The 21155-nt window shown below is 33.5% G+C and overlaps 1 protein-coding gene across 3 annotated transcripts in view; it reads left to right on the top strand.

Annotated features, from left to right (window-relative positions):
- ANO5 (anoctamin 5) overlaps positions 1-21155 on the top strand; it is a 70522-nt gene that overhangs the window by 1961 nt on the left and 47406 nt on the right. For 2 of the 3 annotated variants that reach the window (XM_045523830.2, XM_010964760.3), the window contains exons 2-3: positions 6221-6267; positions 13001-13048. In XM_045523830.2, the coding sequence (XP_045379786.2) occupies positions 6221-6267; positions 13001-13048 (95 nt within the window). Of the gene's footprint in view, positions 1-6220; positions 6268-13000; positions 13049-19157; positions 20305-21155 lie in introns of those variants that run through there. The other variant, XM_074372233.1, reaches the window with a different exon arrangement.

Below are 21155 nucleotides of genomic sequence, written 5' to 3'. Positions count from 1 at the left end.
TACTATCAATAATGCTGCTGTGAACATTTATCGCAAGATTTTGTATGAACATGTTTTTATTTTTCTTGGGTATACACCTAGGAGTGGGATTGCTGGTCATACGGTAACTCTATATTGAGTATTTTGAGAAACTGCCAAATTGTTTTCCAGATGTCTGTACCATTTTTTATATTTTCACCAGTAACATAAGGATTCCAGTTTCTCCACATCATCACTGACATTTGTTGTCGTCTTTTTTTTTTTTTAATTTATAGCCATCCTAGTTGTTGTGAAGTGGTAACTCAGTGTGATTTTTATTTGCATTTTCCCAGTGACTAACGTGTTAAATATATTTTTTTAATGCTTTTCAACCATTAATATATTTTCATTGGAGAAATGTCTATTCAAATCCTTTGCCCATTTAAAAAATTAAGTTATTTGCCTTTTAATTATTGCATTGTAAGAGTCCTTTATATATTTAACGTATACGATTTGCAAATATTTTCTCCTATTCAGTGAGTTGTCTTTCCATGTTTTTGATGATGTCACTTATGTTACTTAAAGCAACTCCCTCTTTTTTATAAACAAAAAATAATTTAAAGATAGAAGGAAATACAACTATTGAAAACTTTAAACTTTGACTAATGGCTCTGCTGAATGATGCAATAAATTTGTTAGGGAAAATGATCGATAGTAATACAAAAGTCAAATATCTTTTAAATGTATAAATTTAGAAGTCCCTTTCTGTACTCAGTGGTTTCCTCCTTTACTGAGAATTACTTTCTATTGTAATTTTACTAATCTGAAGCTTTTAATAGGTTTTTTTTGGTCATTTCCTCTTGTTGTGATAAAAGATTTGCCTCTTATTTGGGTGGAGATAGGAGAAAAGGATATTGATGTGGACTCCCATGTATTTGATGGTTGGGTCTGATGAATGACATTGCAAGGAAGTTCTGATTTGAAATATTCATTCTTGGGCTGATTTATGATACATTCAGCATTGGAAAAGACAGTTTAAAGGTTTAACATTGGAAAAGGCGGTTTTAAAAATTGAATGTGAAGTTGCTTGCATCTTTACAACTACATCAAGCATTGTATTTAACCAAACCACTTATCCTTTAGTAATATTTATATTTGATTGCATGCATATTATTTTATGCTGCTGGAAGGAGTGTAAACTGAGAAGATCGTTTGGTAAATGCAAAGGCTATTTTTGGGTTCTGAGTTTGGTAGAGTGTGTATTCTTAGTAATGTGCTTTCAGTGAAAACTCAAAGCTGTCTTTGGGCTGGCTTAAATTTTAGTACATATTTTGTGATTCTCCATCATGATTGGTATTAAACCATTCATAATTTTGGTTTCTAGCCTACTGGAAGAGTACAGTCATTTCCACTGATTTTAGAGGAAGTTGCAGGAATAACAAGAAGCTGATCTAAAGTTGTTGGTTTCAGATCCTGCCTCTTCAGATAGGCCTCTGTTTTGACAGGGGTTTGGAGATTATGCATCATTATACAACTTTATACTCTAAAGAAGTGTGAAAGTGTTTCTGGGTCTATGGCATGTAAACATCCAATTGTGTGTATATGTGAGAGAGAGAGAGAGAGCACCGATGTGTGCGAGGGAGCGTGGTGTCTGAGGAAATATATCTATCCTCTTTCATCTTTCAGCTTTTCAGAAAGTGATAGAGTTTACTAAGTATGCTCAATGTGGCTCTCAGGGAGCTTGCAGTCTTGTGGAGGGAGGTATAATTGGACCATGTACCCAGAAAGGGCTAGTAAATTCAGTGTGGTGTGGGAGCAGGTAGGAGGCTAATCCAGGGGACAGATGGGGAGGTTTCAGGCAAGGCCTGAAAGGAGGACATCAAAACTGATAGCGAAAAAAGGAACAGTTGTTAGTTCCAGGGCAAGGAAGCAGCAAGTTCAAAGATGGAAGCCTAAGAGAGAATTAGTTTGGAGGAAGATAATCTGGAGGAACTGTCGTCCCCTTTCCACATTCTCAAATAAATGCACTGCATCAAGTTCCGATAGCAGTTTGAAAGTATTTTTTAACTAGTTGCTTTATGTTAAATGCAGCAAAAATATCAGAAGATGAAAGGGTTGATACTTCCAGTTTTTCAGCTTTCTTTTCTAAACAGAATTATAAAATACCCTCTAACCCTAGCTTAAGGTGTGCATTTGTTTGCTCTGTGCTTGGAACTATATTTAGTTCTTATACATAATAGTGACCGTTTATGTCCTCAAGAAAATAAAAGCCTCCCTATATCAGTGCTCAAGTACCATACATTGAGAGACAAAGCATGTATTTCTTAGAATCTTATTCTTTATTTATTTTAAGAGTTTCCTAGATTGGTTTACTTTTCATTGAAAAATCAATGAGCAATGGTCAAGTCATTGGGGAATTTTTCATATACAGTATTCATGGGTAAAATCCTTTAATGATAGTACTGTATGACATTTTATATTTTTCCAATAATTTTTACTTACTTTTTTTAAAAGGCAGAATGTTATTATTCAGAGCCCATTCTGAGATTTTTGATTTGAGGTGGGGGGATTAGGTTTATTTATTTTTAGATGAGGTACTGGGGATTGAACCCAGGACTTCGTGCATGTTAAGCATGCGCTCTACCACTTGAAATTCTTTTACCTTTAATCTGACATTCTAAAACTTATCCAAAAGAACTTAAAACAGCTTTGGAAGTTAATAAAATAGAATATACCCTAATAATAATACCAATAAGAATAACTAATATTCATTGACCTTCTCTGTGTCAGTGAGTGCTTGAAGCAATTTACATGCATTATTTCACTTGAAGCTTGCCTATATCTTAGGAGGTAGACATTAATGTCCTTTATATGTTATTTGATAGCTTTGAATTTATGTCATATTCTTAAATTGCAAGGAAGGCTAGGAAATGTGTTTTTTCATTTTTTATTTTTTGTTCTTGTTTTCTAGAGGTCATTGCTGCACCACATGTTCAGGGTTTTATTAATAAAGTACAAGGAGGAGAAAGGATATTTGTGGGGATACAGCATCTGCTGTATTAATTGCCCACCATTAATAATCTTCCCCATTTCATTAAATGAAGTCTCGAATTGCTCAAGCCTAGGAGTCTTCACTCCTCATTGTCACTCAACTTGTATATCTGAAATTTATTTATTTTATGTTTTATTTTAATTAATTAATAGGGTAAACAAAGTTTATTCTAGGAAGAGCAACTCATTGCAAGATAAAACCATATTAAAATTTATATACACATACTATTCATTTCTTCTAAGAACAGTTTAAAGCTTCAAATTTTTAAACTTACATAGTTATTAAAGGAATAAAGCCAACCACAAAATAAAAATCAACAGAATGGAGAAATCCAATCATAAAGGACAGTCATATGTGCTTATGCATAGTCAAGAAATCATCTAAGTTATAAATAATAAGTAGTTCATTTGGGTCCTTTTTTTTAGATTCCACATGTAACTGAAACCATATGACATTTTTCTTTCTCTTTCTGGCTTACTTCACTTTGAATAATGATCTCCAGGTCCATCCGTGTTGCTGCAAATGGCACTCTTTTATTCTTTTTTATAGCTGAGTAGTATTTCATTGTCTATATACACCACATCTTCTTTATCCAGTCATCTGTTGATGGATATTTGGGTTATTTCCATGTCTTGGCTATTATAAATAGTGCCACTATGAACATTGGGGTGCATGTGTCTTTTTGAATTATATTTTTTTCTGGGTATGTGCCCAGGAGTGGGATTGCTGGATCATATGATAAGTCTATTTTTAGTTTTTTAAGGAACCTCCATACTATCCTTCATAGTGGCTGCACCAATTTACATTTCCACCAACAGTGTAGGAAGGTTCCCTTTTCTCCACACCCTCTCCAGCATTTATCATTGGTAGAATTTTAATGATGGCCATCTGTCTGTCTTCTTTGGAGAGGAACACTCTTGGACATAAATCATAGCAATGTATTTTTTGAACCACCTCCTGGAGTAATGGAAATAAAAGCAAAAATAAACAAATAGGATCTAATTAAACTTAAAAGCTTTTGCACAGCTAAGGATACCATCAACAAAGTGAAAAGATAAACTACAGAATGGGAGAAAATATTTGTAAATGATGCGATCAACAATGGGCTAATTTCCAAAATATACAATCAGCTCATAGACCTTAATAAGAACAAAAGAAAAAGAAAAATACAGATGATATCACTTATATGTGGAATCTTAAAAAAAAAAAAGACAATCTTATTTACAAAATAGAAACAGACTCACAGACATAGAAAACAAACTTATGGTTACCGGTGGGGGAGAAGGGGTGGGAAGGGATAAATTGGGAATTTGAGATTTGCAGATACGAACTAATATATATAAAATAGATAAACAACAAGTTTATACTGTATAGCACGGGGAGCCATATTCAATATCTTGTAGTAACTTATGATGAAAAAGAATATGAAAATGAATATATGTTTGTTCCTATATGGCTGAAGTATTGTGCTATACACCAGAAATTGACTTAACATTGTAAACTGATTATACTTTGATAAAAAATACATAAAAATGGATAAAGGACTCGAATAGGCATTTCTGTAAAGAGGATATAAAAATGGCAAGAAGAATATGAAAAGATACTCAGCATCATAATCATTAGGGGGATGCAAAACTACAAGAGGTACCACCCCAAACCCATTAGGATGGCTACTATCAAAAAACAAAATAAAATAACAAGAGTTGGCAAGGTTGTGGAGTAATTGGAACCCTTGTGCACCATTGGTGGAAATGTAAAATGGTTCAGCTACTATGGAAAACAGTTTGGTGGTTTGTCAAAAAATTAAAGAATTACCATATGATCCAGTAATTCCACTTCTGGGTATATACCCGAAAGAACTGAAAGCAGGATCTTGGAGATTTTTATACACCCATGTTGATAGCAGCATTATTCAAAGCTAAAATGTGGGGGCAACACAAGTGTCCATCTGTGGTTGAATGGATAAGCAAAAGTGGTATACACATACAGGGGAATATTATTCAGCCTTTAAAATTCTCACATATGCTTCAACATTGATGAAACTTGAGGACATTATGCTATGTCAAATCAACCACTCACACAGTGATGATTACTATATGTTTTCATTTATTGAAGGCACTTAGAGAAGTCAAAATTATAGAAACAAAGTAGAAAGGTGGTTGCCTGGGGCTGGGAAAGGGGAAGAGTTATTAGTGGATATAGTGTTCCAGTTTTACAAGATGAAAAGAGTTCTGGAGATGGATGATGGTAATGATTGCTCAATATTATGAATGAATTTAATACCATTGAACTGTACACTTGATAATGGTTAATATGATAAATTTTATGTTACATGTATTTTACCACGATAAGCGAAATTGGGAAAGAAAAAAAAGCTATACAAATGGTAGGTTTCTATTTTTTGTATTTTCAGAATATATATTAACACTTCCTAAAATTACAGTTGCTGTGGATGGCTCTTAAATGGTAGCAATATTCTATTTCATTCCCATTGTGATTTTCTCCCCCATTTTTTTCTATTTGGAAAGTTTTTAACTTACGAAATATTTCTGTGTTTTTGCAAATTGGAGTCCCTAGAGAATGAGAATCAGAACTCTATATTTAACATTTTTTAGTGTCAGAAACTTATTTGAACATATATTTCAGTCCAAATGACTCATGAAGTAACTATCATGAAGATTATCTGTGAGTTAAGAAGCAGTTTGGCCTATTTGAACTGGTAGTGCTCTGACAGAACTTTACTTGCAACCAGTGCAGTTCATTTCCAGGAAAACATACTGACAGAATAATAAATCTCACACGGTAAGAACTAAGAGATAGTGATGGGCATTCCTATTGGATGTTTTCCTCTAAGCAGCTTTGTGGCTGTGGATTGATAACTGCATTCCTCTAAGCAGCTTTGTGGCTGTGGATTGATAACTGCATTTATCAAAGTTAAGTTTATTTCTTAATGGATGAGATTATGTCCCACACATCAGTATTTGATGCTTTTCCTCTAGATTATAGACAATTTTGGTGCTCAATTCTTTTGAGTTTGTTTTGAACAGTTTAGCTTCAGGAAGATCTTGGGTGTTTTCTTTTAGTATTATTTTCTTTGAACTTTTTTTGTTTGAATTTTGAATTCCTATTTCCTCCTAATGCAGACTTTTAACATATTGTGATTAGTTGGCCATTTTTACATGATTGTTTTTTCTTTTTTGTTTAATTTAGAGAGAAGAGTCAGTGGAGAAGTAGACTGTATTTATGAAACAAATGAGGTAAGTTATATATGTATTAGCTTCCTATAAGTCAAACAAAAAATTGAGACGGGGTTAAAAATGTACTTCATATGAATACTTAGGTCTTTGTGCTTCAGTTATTCACTCATACTACTTTCTTTTTATTTTGTCCTCCAAACTATTCATTTTTTAGTAAGTAAAGCAAACTTCATGTTTCATGCAGATTTAATATTGAATCTTTCTGAATGTTATATAAGGGAGCAAACATAAGTTTGGGTTTGTTTTGAGGTTCTCTGTGAAATACACTCAGATATGCTTAGACTTGATATGCAAGATAATAGTATTTGGCTTAACCCTTGGCTTGAGTATAATGCAGGTGTAATACTTGACAGCTTTTTGGTTACACATGTTAGTAGATTAGTGCTTTTTTATTGCAGTTTAATTGACATGATATTATTATTAATTTCAGATGTATGATTCAATATTTCTATACACTGCAAAATGTCACCATAATGTCTAGTTACCATGTATTACCATACAAAATCACATTTTTTTCCTCTTGTGATGAAAGCTTTTAAGGTTTATTCTCTTGGTGACTTTAAAACATGCAATCCAATATTATTGATTGTAGTCACGATGCTGTACATACATCCCCATGACTCACTTGTAAGTGAAAGTTTGTACCTCTTAACGCCCTTCACCCATTTTGCCTATCTCCCAACTACCTCTCCTCTGGCAACCATCAGTCTGTTCTCTGTATCTATGAGCTTTATTTTGTTTTGTTTGTTCATTTGTTTTGTTTTATAGACTCCACATATAAGTGAAATCATGTAGTATTTGTCTTTCTGTGATTTTTTTCACTTAGCATAATATCCTCAAGTTCCATTGATGTTGCAATTGGCAAGATTTTATTCTTTTTTATGGCTAAGAAGTATTCCATTGTGTATATGTACACACACATTTATTCATCCATCCATGGATACTTTGGTCATTTCCATATTTTGGCTATTGTAAACGATGCTGCAGTGAACATAGGAGTGCATGTATCTTTTCAAATTAGTGTTTTTGTATCTTTTGTATAAATAATCAGAAGTAGAATTACTGGATCCTATGGTACTTCTATTTTCGATTTTTTGAAGAATCTCCATACTGTTTCCCATGGTAACTGGCAAGTAAGTCTTTTTCACATATAGTTTAGGTGCTTTTCAAACTGCTACTTTTGTGCTGGGTCCCAGGGTGACCGAGTCCGCATATGAGCCCTGTTAGGAGTAGACTCTTCATTCCCTATAACCTTTGGGTCTCCTGGAATAAGCCCTGTTGGTTTTCAAACCATTCGTTTTGGCGGCATGTCTTTCCAGGGCAGATCCCAGGGCATGGGGTGCTTGATGTGGGGCACAAACCCCTCACTTGTCAGGGAGAAGCCCCGTACTGGTGAGATGTGGGGAAAAGGGAACCCTGTGCACTGCTGCGGGGAATGTCGATGGGTATAGTTACCACACCCAAGGGTAGCTTTTGGTGGGACTGTATCTCTACTTCTCCTACCCACATCAGTGTGGCCCTTTTATCCTTTGTTATGGAGGTGCTAGTCAGCTGGTTTTCAGCCTTGTCACAGGGAATTGTTCCATTTGTAGCTATAGATGTGGTGTGTCTGTAGGCGCAGGCGAGTTCAGGGTCTCCCTTCACTGCCATCTTGAACCTGACAAGTACTTATTGATGACTGTGCCAGAGTTTAAGTGACTCAATCTGAATTAAGGGAATGTATTAAGTAAAATAATAAGTAATAAAATTAAAATACAGTTTGTAAAAATACAGGGTTCTCTTAAGCAAAGGCCTTAAATTATGTTTTACATAAACTTGCAAATGGATACCAACAACTTAGATTTTTTTTGTATACAAAGTGGAAGCATTCTGAAGATATTTCAGATAAAATAATCATTCTGGTAGATCCTAGTTGACCCAGAGCAGTACTCATGGAGGTGGATGTCCTTGAATTGGTTTAGGGATGTCAGCCAAATAGAAAAACTCTCTCTAAAAACAGCTTCTTAGGAGCGATTGAAATTCCCACCTTGGGAAACACAATCTATCAGAATAGGTTGACTCTATGCTAATTAGCTGGATAAACTGGCTGAATGAGCTCCTTGACTTAAGATTTCTAGAAGTTCTGGAATTCTTTAGAAGCTCAGTGACCAAACTGCTAAGTGAAATAGAATATGAGAACTGAATAAACTATGAACATTATTTGGTCCAGTAATTTTTACAGTGTAATTTGTACACCACCTGAATAAGGATTATATAAAGAATTTCTTAAAAATGCAGACTCCTGGGACCTACCTCAGACTACTAATCAGTGTCATTGGGGATGAGGTTAGGTAGTCATGATTTAAAAAGACGCATCACAGGTTACTCATATTGCCATTAAAGTTTGAAAACCACTGTCCTGAAGCAGAGGCCCCACAACTAAAGTGATGTGCCGTGGCACAGAGAATGTATTTACTGAGTGAGTGAGTGAACCAAGACAATTATCTAGAAAATAAAGAACATCAAAAATTAAAGGTTTCATGTCTTTGGAGCAGACTGAGAAAAGATTTATCTTATGAGATTGACTAATGCAATTCAAATGATAATAAGTATACTGTCATTTTTATTCTGTTCATATTGACATAACAATAATATATTCCTCACAGATCTTTATATGTGTTGCTCAAGTTAACTTCAATTACGGTTCATATTCTTTGCTTCTTTGTGTATCTTTCATATTTACTTATATATTCCAGACTTAAACTTCTTTAGAATAAAATAATTTCGTCAAGTCATATTTATGCTGTTCCTTATCTCTTTGCACATTCAACAGCAATAGATGTTGCGTATTTGACTCATCTGAAACAGTTTTGCTCAGATTTTTAAGACTTTATATTTGCCTTGCAAACTGAGAAATTTATTTTCTTAAATTTAAACCATAGTATTTTGGAAATATCATACATCATGATATTTAGTAATTTTCTAGTAAGTTGGAAACAAAAGTATTAGGGAAAAACATTGAAACAAAAAGCCAGCTCTTTGAAAAGGTAATAAAATTGATAAGCCTCTAGCTAGACTGATAAAAAGAAGAGAGGGAGAAACGGAGGAAAGGAGGGAGGGAGGGAGAGAGAAGAGATGCATATGACCAATATAGGAGTAAAAAAGGTATATCACTTACAGGCTCTGTGGATAGCAACATGATAATAAAGGAATATTAAAAATAATTCTACACTTATAAATGTGACAACTTAGGTAGAATGAATAAATTTCTCAAAAAGCACAAACTACCTCAACCCACTCCGTGTGAAATTAATAATTTGACTAGTCCTATGATTATTAAGGAAATCAAATGGGTAATTAAAACACTTCCCCCAAAGAAATCTCTAGGCCCAAATGGTTTCATTGGAAAATTCTACCAAATATTTGAAGAATAATTAAGACCAATCTTATACAGTATCTTCCTGAAAATAGAAGGGGAATGAGCACTTCCCAGTTCATTTGAGAGGCTCACATTACCCTGATATTAAACCAAACAAAGACAGAACGAAAAAAAAAAACCTACAGACTAATATCGCTCATGATCATAGACACAAAAATCCTTAGTAAAATATAGCAAATAGAATATGAGAAGTATTTAATACCATAACCAATGGTATTATTCCATTGATGGAAGGCTCATTCACTTTTCAAAAATCAATTTGTGTACTTCATGTTAAAAGACTAAAGAATGAAAATCACATAATTTTATCTATTTTTTTCAGAAAAAAAATTTACCTAAATTCAATATCTATGTATACAGATTCTCAGAAAAATAAGAATAGAGTGGAACTTCCTTGCCTGATAAAGAACATCTATAAAACACTTACAGTAACATCACATTTAATAGTAAAAGACTGAATGCTTTCCTCCTACGGTCAGGAAGATGGTAAGGATGTTTTCACTTACCATTGCTATTAAACATAGTACTGAAAGTTCTTGCGATAAGGAAAGAAAATAAAAGGCATATGAATCAGACAGAAATAAATCAAATTCTCCCTATTTGCAGATGACATGATGGTCTAAAATCCCAAGAAATTTACAAAACAAACAAATAAAAAATCCTAGAAGAAATGAATTTCATATAGGAATCAATTGTATTTCTATACACAAGCAGTGAACACATGGAAACCCAAATTGGTATATAAGTTAATACAATTGCTATCAAAATCTCAACAAGATTATTTCTAGATATGGACAAGATAGTTCTAAAAAATTCATATGGAAATGCAAAGGAAGTAGAAGAGATTGAACACTTTTGGAAAAAGAAGAACAGGTAGAAGGAATCAGTCTACCCAATTTAAAGACTTCTTTTTTAGCTGCAGTCTAATCAAGACTTTGTGGTATTTGCAGAAAGAGGTTTGTAGATTAATGAAACAGAATGGAAACTGTGGAAATAGCCCAACACAAGTACAGCCAAATGATTTTGGACAAATGCGCACAAGTAATTCACTAGAAGAAAGATACTTTTTTCAACAAATGTCCTGGAGCATTTGGATATCCATAGGTTAAATTATGAGCTTTGACCTAAACCTCACAATGTATACAAATATAACTCAACATTATCATAGATTTAAGGGTAAACCCTAAAACTGTAAAGCTTTTGGAATGAAAAAATGGAGAAAATCTTTGGAAACTAGGACTTTATGAAGAGTTCTTAGACAAAAGCATGATCCATAAAAGAAAAAAATTGATAAATTGGACTTTATCAAATTTAGGAACTTTTGTTCTGTGAATGATCCTGTTAAGAGGAACAGGCAAGCTACAGACTGGGAGAGAATATTTGCACATCACATATCTGACCAAGGACTCATGCCTATGGTATATAAAGAAACAGCAAAGCAAAATGTTAAAAAGCAGTCAACCCAAATGGGCAAACACATGATGAGATGTTTCCCTAAAGAGGATATATGGATAGCAGATAAACACATGAAAAGATACTGAATATCTTTAGCCATTAGGGAATTACAAAATAAAACCAAGGTGAGATATCACTGCACTCCTATTAGAACAGCTAAAATGGAAAATAGTGACAATACCAAATACTGGTGAGGCCGAAGAGAAACTGGATCTCATGCACTGCTGGTGGGGATGCAAAATGGTCCAGTCAATCTGGAAAACTGTTGGGCAGTTTCATAAAAACATAAACATACACTTACCATGTGACTCTAATCACACTCTTGGGCATTTATTCTACAGAAATGAAAACTTAAGATTCACATAGAAACCTTCTAATTAGAAAGTCACAACAATCTCGTTTTTCCTAAAGTGAGGTATTGTGAAGTAAGCATTCTGCCTGTTTTTGAAACGTTTAGTATATGGTTTTCTTGTACTCTCTTGTAAGTAAAACAACTGACTATTCTCTAACATAATTGAAAAAAATTACATTGTAAGTTACGTATAAAGCAAAGCTATAATAAATTCGTATATTGTTTTAAAGGCAGAAATATAGATGCACAATTTATATCAGAGGCTGCTGTTTCAGAATTGAGTGATCAAGATACTCATTAGCTTTATTTGATATTTGATGTATTTAGATGAGTTAATGGGATTCATTTCAAGGTGCACACACAGAATCATGTATCAGTGAAATGGGATTTCGACATGTATTTACTCACAGACTCTCGGCCTTCCCACAAGTCTTCCACTGTTTCAGCATAACTTTAACACCATAGATGACATTCATCTTTTTATGTAGTTTACATTCAATACTGTAGAATGAAAATTGACACGCGTTCAAAATTATCTCTTCTCGTCCTCCTTAAGAACACAGATACATTACCACTTTTTTTGGTGATACATTCTGCAACTTAACTTTTGTAGTAGTGGTGAATTTCCAAATTGTTCTTTTTTTTTGTTTTTAAGTATGCCCCTAGCACTTTTAATTTTCTATTTTTGAAAACTGATCTGCCCAGTATTACCTAGGTGTAATGAGATGCTGTTTGTGATTTTCGAAGAACCAGGTAAGTGAATTCCCAGTCTGGACATATGTTTCAGGGCATTTCTGCTGGTGACTGCTTCTCCTGGGCACCCTTCTATAACTGTCACTAGACACTGCTTAGAGGTGATCTCAGGAGTGTGTGCTGTTGTGTGCGGTCCATCGTGGAGCATGAAGATTTGAAATCCGCGGTACACCAAGGGTGGCATCATTATTGCTTTAACTACAATAGTGTTATTACGTCTATAGTGTGTATCTATATCCACGTATAGCTTTTCTCTTGAGTTGTAAGTACAAATCCTTATGCATTCTGGTGGGACATTTTCCATGGTATTCACTTTAATAATTTCAAACAAATGTTGAAAGGCCTAAAATAGCCAATTAAGTCTGCCCTTCCTTTCAGTCCTGTTCAGAATTCAGCATCATTAAAGGAATGGGGCTCCTTGTTATTTCTCTGCAGTGTAGGACCTAACAGTTTCTTGTGTCTCAGATTTTTTTTTTATGATTTGTTAAAACTACCTCCAAAATTTTCGTTCTTTTCCAAGCTCTCTCTTCCACAGCCCCCCATACACATACTCATACACACACACATTACACACCCACACATGCATAAGCACACATATACACGCAGTTTTGCATCCGATTTCAGGTGTTTCACAGCTCCTCTGAATTGCAGGATTTCTGCATAGAGAACCTAGAGTTTTTGTTGTTGAAAGTCATGTGCTCCCCACTTGCACTGTTATTAACAGTGTTGTATCTTCTCCATGGTTCTATTACCAGGACCAGAGCAGCAGAGAGTCCAGCTATCTCATCAGTGAAGAACCAAGGGTAAGCGGCTGTCACTACTATACTTTCTTGCATGGACACAACAGGCTGTCCTTCTGCAGTCAGCGATGGCAGCACTCTCTCCCTCAGTTCACAGTAATTTTTCAGGTTCTCATACATGACATTTTAGAGTTTATTACTTTGGCCAAAAGGAGTTTCTTATGGGAAAGAAAGTGTCATAAGCCACAGTAATGAGAATGACACAAAAAGCCTAGCACTTTGCTTGCATTTTACTTTCTCAGTTTTACAGATGAAAAAATGAAGAATCTGAGAGGCTTAATGACGTGACCAACATTATCCACATGTGTAAAGGGCAGACCCTGAACTAGAGCAGAACTCAAGTTTTCTGAGGCCTAGTTTAGTATTTTCTCTGCATACATCTTTCTTCTTACCTGTAAGTACATACCTAAGAGTAATCCTGAAGAAGTGCAGTTTATCTGAAAATCAGATTTAAATATCAATTAAGAAGTTAATAAAGGGATTCAAAAATTTCCATTAGTTGCTTATTAAATAAAAGATGCTATTTGGGAAGATGGAGAAACAGAGTGTTATTTTCATCCTGACAATTTTGATACAGATGCTTTGCTTTTCACTAGCGTACTGATCATTATGTTCCAGAGTGAAGGTTGTGGGGTTGATCAAATTATAATACCTGAAATTTTATTGGTTTGTTTTCTTTTTAATTTATTTTCGTTTTTTGATCATGTAAAACATTTACAAGATTCCAGAGGTGAAAACCACAGATCAAATAAGGTTCAGTGGAGCCTAAAGCTTATGCTATTTTGGTGTCACTTTTTAAGAATAATGGGACACTAATTTACTTTAAAAATTTTACCAAAATATCTGACTGTGAGAACACATTGCTAGAGTCCTTCCTAAATCCTTGAAGAAACTGGTGCAAGTAAGAGGCACTGAAGCTTAGACTTTATTACCATGAAGGTAAATCTGTCGCATTTGAAATTATGAAACAAAGCATCTTGGAGAAAACTTTCTTCCTTCTTTTTCTTCTTAATCCTCCTGTAGTAACCATTTTTATTTCTTCTGTCTTTCCAATGTGTCCTTTACTTTTCTGTGTGTATGTGTGTGTGTGTGTGTTTGTGTACGCACATACTTATGTGTATGTATCTTCCTCCTACTTCTTACACTAAAGGCAGCGTACTCTATATACTGATCTGTTCATTGGTTTTCACTTAAAAACATATCCTAGAGTTCACTTTATGTTGTGTATAGATTTCATCCTCATTCATTTACATGCTGCATGGTTTTCTGATTGGGAGTTTAGGATGGTGTATTCATCCAGTCCATTTACTGATGGACCTTTGAGTCGTCTTTAATCTTGGGAATCTTTTCTGTTTTTAGTCTTTAACCCTTGAGGATAAGTCATATATTTTGGCTATGTGTATCTTTCTAAAAGCATTTATGTATCAAAGAATAAAGGCATATGTAATCTTACCATATATTGCTAAAGTCCTCTCCAGTTTGCATTTCTAACAAATATATGTGTTCTATTTCTCTACCATCTCATTAACAGTGTTTTCATGAGTTTCGGTTTTTGCCTGTCTGTCAGAAAGAGAGTTAGTGGAGCTTCTTCAGTTAGCTCTGTATCCTACCATAGTTGAAGTCTGCATTTTTCTTAATATGAATGACACATTTGTCTTTTTTCTGCACTGATGGTCATTTTAATTTATTTTACTGGATCATTCTGTTTATATATTCTGTCTATTTTATTGTTAAGCTGTTCAGTTTTTCTTTTTTTCTCTTGATTTTTTGGGAACTTTTTACATATTTATTATTATCCCCTTGCCCATGATAGAAGTTGCAATAATTTCCCCAATTGTGTCATATACTAATAATTGAAGTTTTAAATTCCAATTGGTTTTAAAGTGGTCTATGGTATTTCATCCTTTATGATGACATTTTCTTTTGTTAAACAGCAAGTTAAAATGAAACAGTAAGTTTTTTAATCAACTTTTTATTTTAGTATAGTTTTAGGTTTGCAGATTTATTATGAATATAGTACATCAAGTTCCCTGCACCTCACATCCATTTTCCCCTGTCATTAGTATCTTGTATAGGAATGGCACATTTGTTACAAATTATGAACCAATATTGGTACCTTATTATTAACTAAAGTCCATATTTTATTCACATTTCCTTAGTTTTTCCCTAAAGTTCTTTTTCTGTTCCAGGATCCCATCCAGGACACCACATTGCATTTCATTGCCGTATCTCCTCAGGCTATTCTTGACTGTGATGGTTTCTCAGACTTTTCTTGTTTTTAAAGACCTTCGCAGTTTTGAGGCAGACTAGTCAAGTACTTTGTAGACTGTCCTTCAGTGATAACTTTCCTGATGATTTCCTCATAATTCGACTGGGGTCACGTGTATTTTGGGGGAGGAAGACAATAGAAAATGCTATTTTCATTCCACTGTATGAAGGGTGCTTTCTATCAACATGATTTATCATTCTTGATGTTAGCCTCTATTGCCTGACTTGAAGTCCTATTTGTCAGACTGCTCTACTGTGAAATTTTTCTTTCTAATCTCCCATTTTATACTGTACTAATCTTTGCAAGAAAGTCACTATGTGCAGCCCATACTTAAGGATTGGGGGTTTATGCTCTACCTCCTTAAGGGTAAATGAGTTATTTGGAATTCTTCTGTATGGGAAGTTTATCTCTTATTTATTCATAAATTTATTTATGTATTATTTGTGTATTTATTTATATCAGAATGGATGCATGGATATTTATTTTGTATTTTGTGTTATAAACCCAATACTCTTTCATTTACTTTGTTGCTCAAATTGTTCTTGCTTTGATTAAGAGCTTTTTTGATTGACCCCTGCATCTCTTTGATATAAGCCTTTAATTTTGTTTTGTTTTATTTTTAGCATTTTCTTACTTTCTGGCACTACAAGATGCTCTAAGCTCGTCTCATCTTGTACTTTTCCTGGGTCAGTCCTAGAATCAGCCATTTCTCCAGGGAAGGTTTCTTTTAATGTCACAAAAATACCACAAAAGAAAAATCTATATTGATCAGGGTCCTATTAGGCATACTCAAAATAGAATAAATTGAGGAGAGCTTAATTAAAGGAAAAAACTTTTACAAAAATGAGGTTCAGGAGAAGCCCAGTGTGTATCAATCTAGTAACCATGAATCTATTACCATCCATAGAACTGCAGGAAATAGGGAGGGAACAGTTATCAGAACCCAGGAGAGAGTCATGTACTTAAACATTCCTGAGAGGGTCAGTGCCCTTCAGTGGAGGGGTTCAGTCTTCCTGAATCCAGCCTCAGAAAGAAGACATCGTTTGTGGGAAGACAGAGGTCAAAGGAGCTCTCTGATATCTAACTGGCCTCCCTCCCAGGAGAAGAAGCAGGGTAGAAAGGGGTAGAGAGGGAACCTGCTGAGACAATCCAAAGATACCCAGCAGGATATCATTGGACGTATTTTCTTTTTGGATTAAAAACTATAATACTACCGTGATTATGATAGAGCTTCACTACATGCCTTTATAAATACAGAAGAATTAACATAATTTAACATTTTATTTTAAGTAAAGTTGTCCATGGTGGATGTGATTGAGTACCTGAAAGGCCAGCTAAATTGTCAGTACAGAAGGGTGCTAAGGTCATTAAATGAAATACAGAAAAATGGAGAAAATTATACCTAAAAGAACCTGTCTCAGAGTAAGTGCCATTTGTGTTTGGGAGGAATAATTTGTCAAGTACTTAGTGTTTAAAGGAGGAGTGGGAATTGGAAGAGCACACTAGAGGCATGCCTTAATAACAACCAACAGCCTTCACAGGTTTTGAAGGGGTGTCCTCAGGGATGGTACTCCAAATATTTAAGGACATACGTGGCATAGGCACACACCAACCAGAAGGTGCCTTTGAATAAATGGACCAGAAGCAATTAGTATGAATACAGCTTAGTATTTATAATTGATCTATGTATATATTTAGATATGACTGTTCCAGGGCTCAGACATTTAATTCATTCTCCTGGGATCTTGTTCAGTCTCTTGGTTTAAATAGCACTGATATGTGGTAACACTCAAATTTAAGTTTCTAGAATAGACATCTCTCCTGACCTTCAGACTTAAACATTCAAGTGCTTTCCCCATCATATGCATTTGGATATCTAACGACATCTCAACATTGACATGTTTAAAATGGAATTTCTTTCTTCCCGACAAAAACTGCTCCACTGAAGGCTTTCGTATCTCAGGTCTGTGTACGCAGTTTATCCCTCTAGTTGTTCAAGCCAGAACCTTCTTAAAAATTATCAACTTATTGTTTATACTTTACATACAATAAAATGCACCCATTTTAAGTGCACAGTTTGACGAATTTTAAAAATCACAGCAGTCAAGTTATAGATTTCCATTACTTCAAAAATCTTTCTTTTGCTATTTCATCTCTGCCCTAGGCAACTGCTGATTTTTTTTAAAAAAGTAGTATGTGAATGGAATCATATAGTGTATACTATTTTGTGTCTGACTTTGGACAATTTTTGTTCAGCACAATATTGCTGAAGCATCCAGAACTTCAATTGATACTGGTGAATTGAATCTTGTTGAAAACAACGTTAGTTTTTTGATTTCTTTTGTTTCATTTTGTTGCTAAATAGTAGTCCATCGTATGGATGTACCAAAATTTGTTTATCCATTCACCTGTTGATAGATATTTGAATTGTTTTCAGTTTTAGGACCATTATAAATAAAGCTGTTAGGAACATGCAGGTAAGAAATGTTTGTGAAGACAAATGTTTATTTCTTTTCATTAATTTCTCGTTAAAATTTCTGGGTCATATGGAAAGTGTGTAACTTCATATGAAACTGCTGAACTGTATTTAAAAGTGGTTGTACATTTTTTATTTCTGCCAGTAATGTATGTAGAGTTCTAGTTAGTCTATATTCTCACCAGCACGTAGTATCGTCAACTTCTTAATTTTAGCAACTGGATGATGGTGGTATCTCACGGCTTCAGTTCTCGTTTCTCCGATGAATGATGACATTGCACAACTTTTCTTGGGCTTATTAGCCATTTATATGTCTTCTTCTGTTAGCTATATGTTCAAATCTTATGTGTATTTTTAAAAATTGGATTATCTTCTTACTGATTTGTTAAAATTGTTTAGGTATTCTGAATGCAAGAGCTTTGTCAGTTGTATTTATTGTAAATATTTTCTCCCAATCTGTGACTTTCCTTTTCATTTACTTAAGAATATTTTTTGAAAAACAAATTTTAAAATTTTCAAGGTTCAATTTCTTATCCTTTTTCTTTTATGATCCATGCTTTCTGTGTTCTAGCTAAGGAATATTTATCTGCACCAAAGTAGAAGAAATTTTCTCAGATTTTCTTTAGCTTTATAGTTTTAAATTTTACTATTGGTCTACAATTCATTTTGAGTTAACTTTTGTAGGTGATTTGTAATGAGGATCAAAGTTTATTTACTTTTTGTTGATACACATATTTAGTACCACCTGTTGAAATAACTATCCTTTCCTCATAAATTACCTTAGGACCTTTGTGGAAATTGACCATGTATGTGTGAGTTTACTTCTAAACTCTCTATTCTGCCCCATCATATGTCTGTTCTTATGTCAATACTACACTGTCTTGATTACTTTCACTTTGTAGTAAGTATTAAAATCAGGTAGAGTAAGTATTTCTAATTTGTTCTTCTTTAGCGACATTGTTTGGTTACTCTGGATCCTTTCCATTTCCGTTTCCATTTTAGAATCAGCTTGCCAATTTCTTTAAAAAAAAATCTTATTGGTATTTTGATTGGTATTGCATAGAATTATAGATCAATTTGAGTAGAATTTACATTGTAACAATAATAATCTTTCAATATGTGAACATAAAATATATCTCTATTTTGATATTTTTAGTCTATCTCAGGAATATTTTCATTTTTCACATACAAGTCTTGCACATATATGTTAAATCTGTCCATAAATATTTCAATGATACTTTCATAAATGTTTTTTCAAATTCCAATTGGACATTGCCATATATATATATATGTATATATATATATAAAACTTTTATATATATATATAAAACTTTATATAGATATAATTATTATCTTGGGTTTGAAAGATATATAGACTTAAAACAGATAGCAGAATAATTCAAAATGTAGGACTTAAAGTGTTCAAATTATATATAATGAGAGAAAGTTGCTGTTGACAACTTCTTTGTAGCACCAGTAATACAGGTTTTCAACTCTATTCCTAGAGAAGGGACTGTAAAGTGTCTTATTACAAACAAATCACGTTAAATTTAATGAATTGAAAATATATAGACAAATTATGTTTATGGCAAGTTTATAGTATATGAAAATTTATTTTAATAGTATAGTAATATTGCGAAAAAGGTAAGAAAATGTGTATATTAAATATAATCATTTACTATGTTAAAAAATTCGGTGCTTAGACAAACCAGAAATAAATACACCAAAGAGTTACTGATGTAAAAAGGAAATAGGAATGATTTTAAAAATACCTTTTAATTAGTTTTAGTGTTATCCATTTTTGATAAAAAGTGAACTTATTTACTGCATGATGGAAATATAGTTATTAATTCTAAACTTTTAGTCTATAGAATGTTAATTTTATCTTTTTGTAATCACGTCCTTTAGTGATTTTCATTTGATATATTTAAAATTACATTTAAAAATATTAACTATTGAGTCAGTACTTTTTCAGGACCAACTGCTGGTATTGAACCCATTGCTTTTTGAATCATGAGGATGTCATATATTGGAAAAGTTGCATAGTAACTTGACGTTAGGTGTATTTATCACAGAAGGCTTTTTACCACTAGTCTAGGGAACTTTTTATACCCTGCACTCCCATCACTCTTAAAGTGGTGGTACTCAGTTAATCTGTGACCTCAGAGCCAACTCATCCTTTAAGTGTGGTAGGCACAGTGCTTGCCCATGTTACATTTTGGAACCTGTGGAAATGTTTTAATTTCTTTAAAAATAAAAGTAATAAACAAAAAAGCAAATATAGTAGCATATATTAGTTTGTTTATTTATCTTCAATTAATTTTTTTTTTAATAGAGGAAGGGGCCCATGAAAGTCATATAACGTCCTGTAGTGTATAACTCTTTCATTTCCCTTAACAATTCTGTCATGACCTCAGGTAAAACATTTGGGAAAAATAGTAACTTGTGAATCTCATGAAGGATCCTAAGAAAATCCAGGTGCTGAGGTGGAATATTTCAGCACAACAGAAGAAGGTAATTTAAAATGTTCGTTATTCAGTGACCAACATCCATCTTGTATCCGTTGCTGTAAATAACGGCAGTTCTAACTCAACTGTACGTGTTAGGGCTCATCAGTTTACAGGGTGGGGGTTTTCACTGCTTAGTCACCAATTGCTTAAGTCTCTTGAGCCTATTCCAGGAAAGCAACAATTTAAGCCAAATTCTGCATGACAAGAACTGAAACTCTTTATTGATAATTTTATTAGATTCTTTATTATTTCATTATACTATAAAATACACACAATACTTGCCTTTTTGTATCATAGGTTGTTTTTCTTTCAAATATTATCCCAGATGTTTTTAGTTAATTGCTTTGGTATTTTAAAAACAATGGTCATGGTCACAAGATGGAAGACAACTCAGTATTTAAATTATCAAATGACCTTGTCTTTTTTTTTTTTTTTTTTAGTATTTTGGTAATGAAATATTTTAATGGTAATAAAAGATTGTTTATCTTTTTTGGATCTGATTAAAGCTTTGGAAACTCCTCCTAAAAAATGTAATTACACACACACACATACACACACATACATGGTGATGGTAATTTCAGTTTTTTTTTTCAGTAATGAAATATTTTACACTATTGGGTGAACTTTCCATACTATACATAGTCCCAGTATAACTGTGGTGATTTTCCTTTTTTCGACTGATGTACACAGACATACTTAACAGAATACCTATCATACATATTTTACTTTACATTTCCATTATTCTCATGTTTCCTTCATTTTTTTTTTTCTCTCTGCTTGCTTCCTTAATCCAGTCACAAATGTGTATTATTCAAAGTTACTGTAAAAGGATTTAGGGAAATTTACTTTGGAGTC

Source organism: Camelus bactrianus, chromosome 10 (assembly GCF_048773025.1).
Source record: "Camelus bactrianus isolate YW-2024 breed Bactrian camel chromosome 10, ASM4877302v1, whole genome shotgun sequence".
Taxonomy (NCBI): domain Eukaryota; kingdom Metazoa; phylum Chordata; class Mammalia; order Artiodactyla; family Camelidae; genus Camelus; species Camelus bactrianus.
The sequence above is the reverse complement of the archived record's forward strand: the minus strand, read 5'-3'. Positions and strand labels throughout refer to the sequence as shown.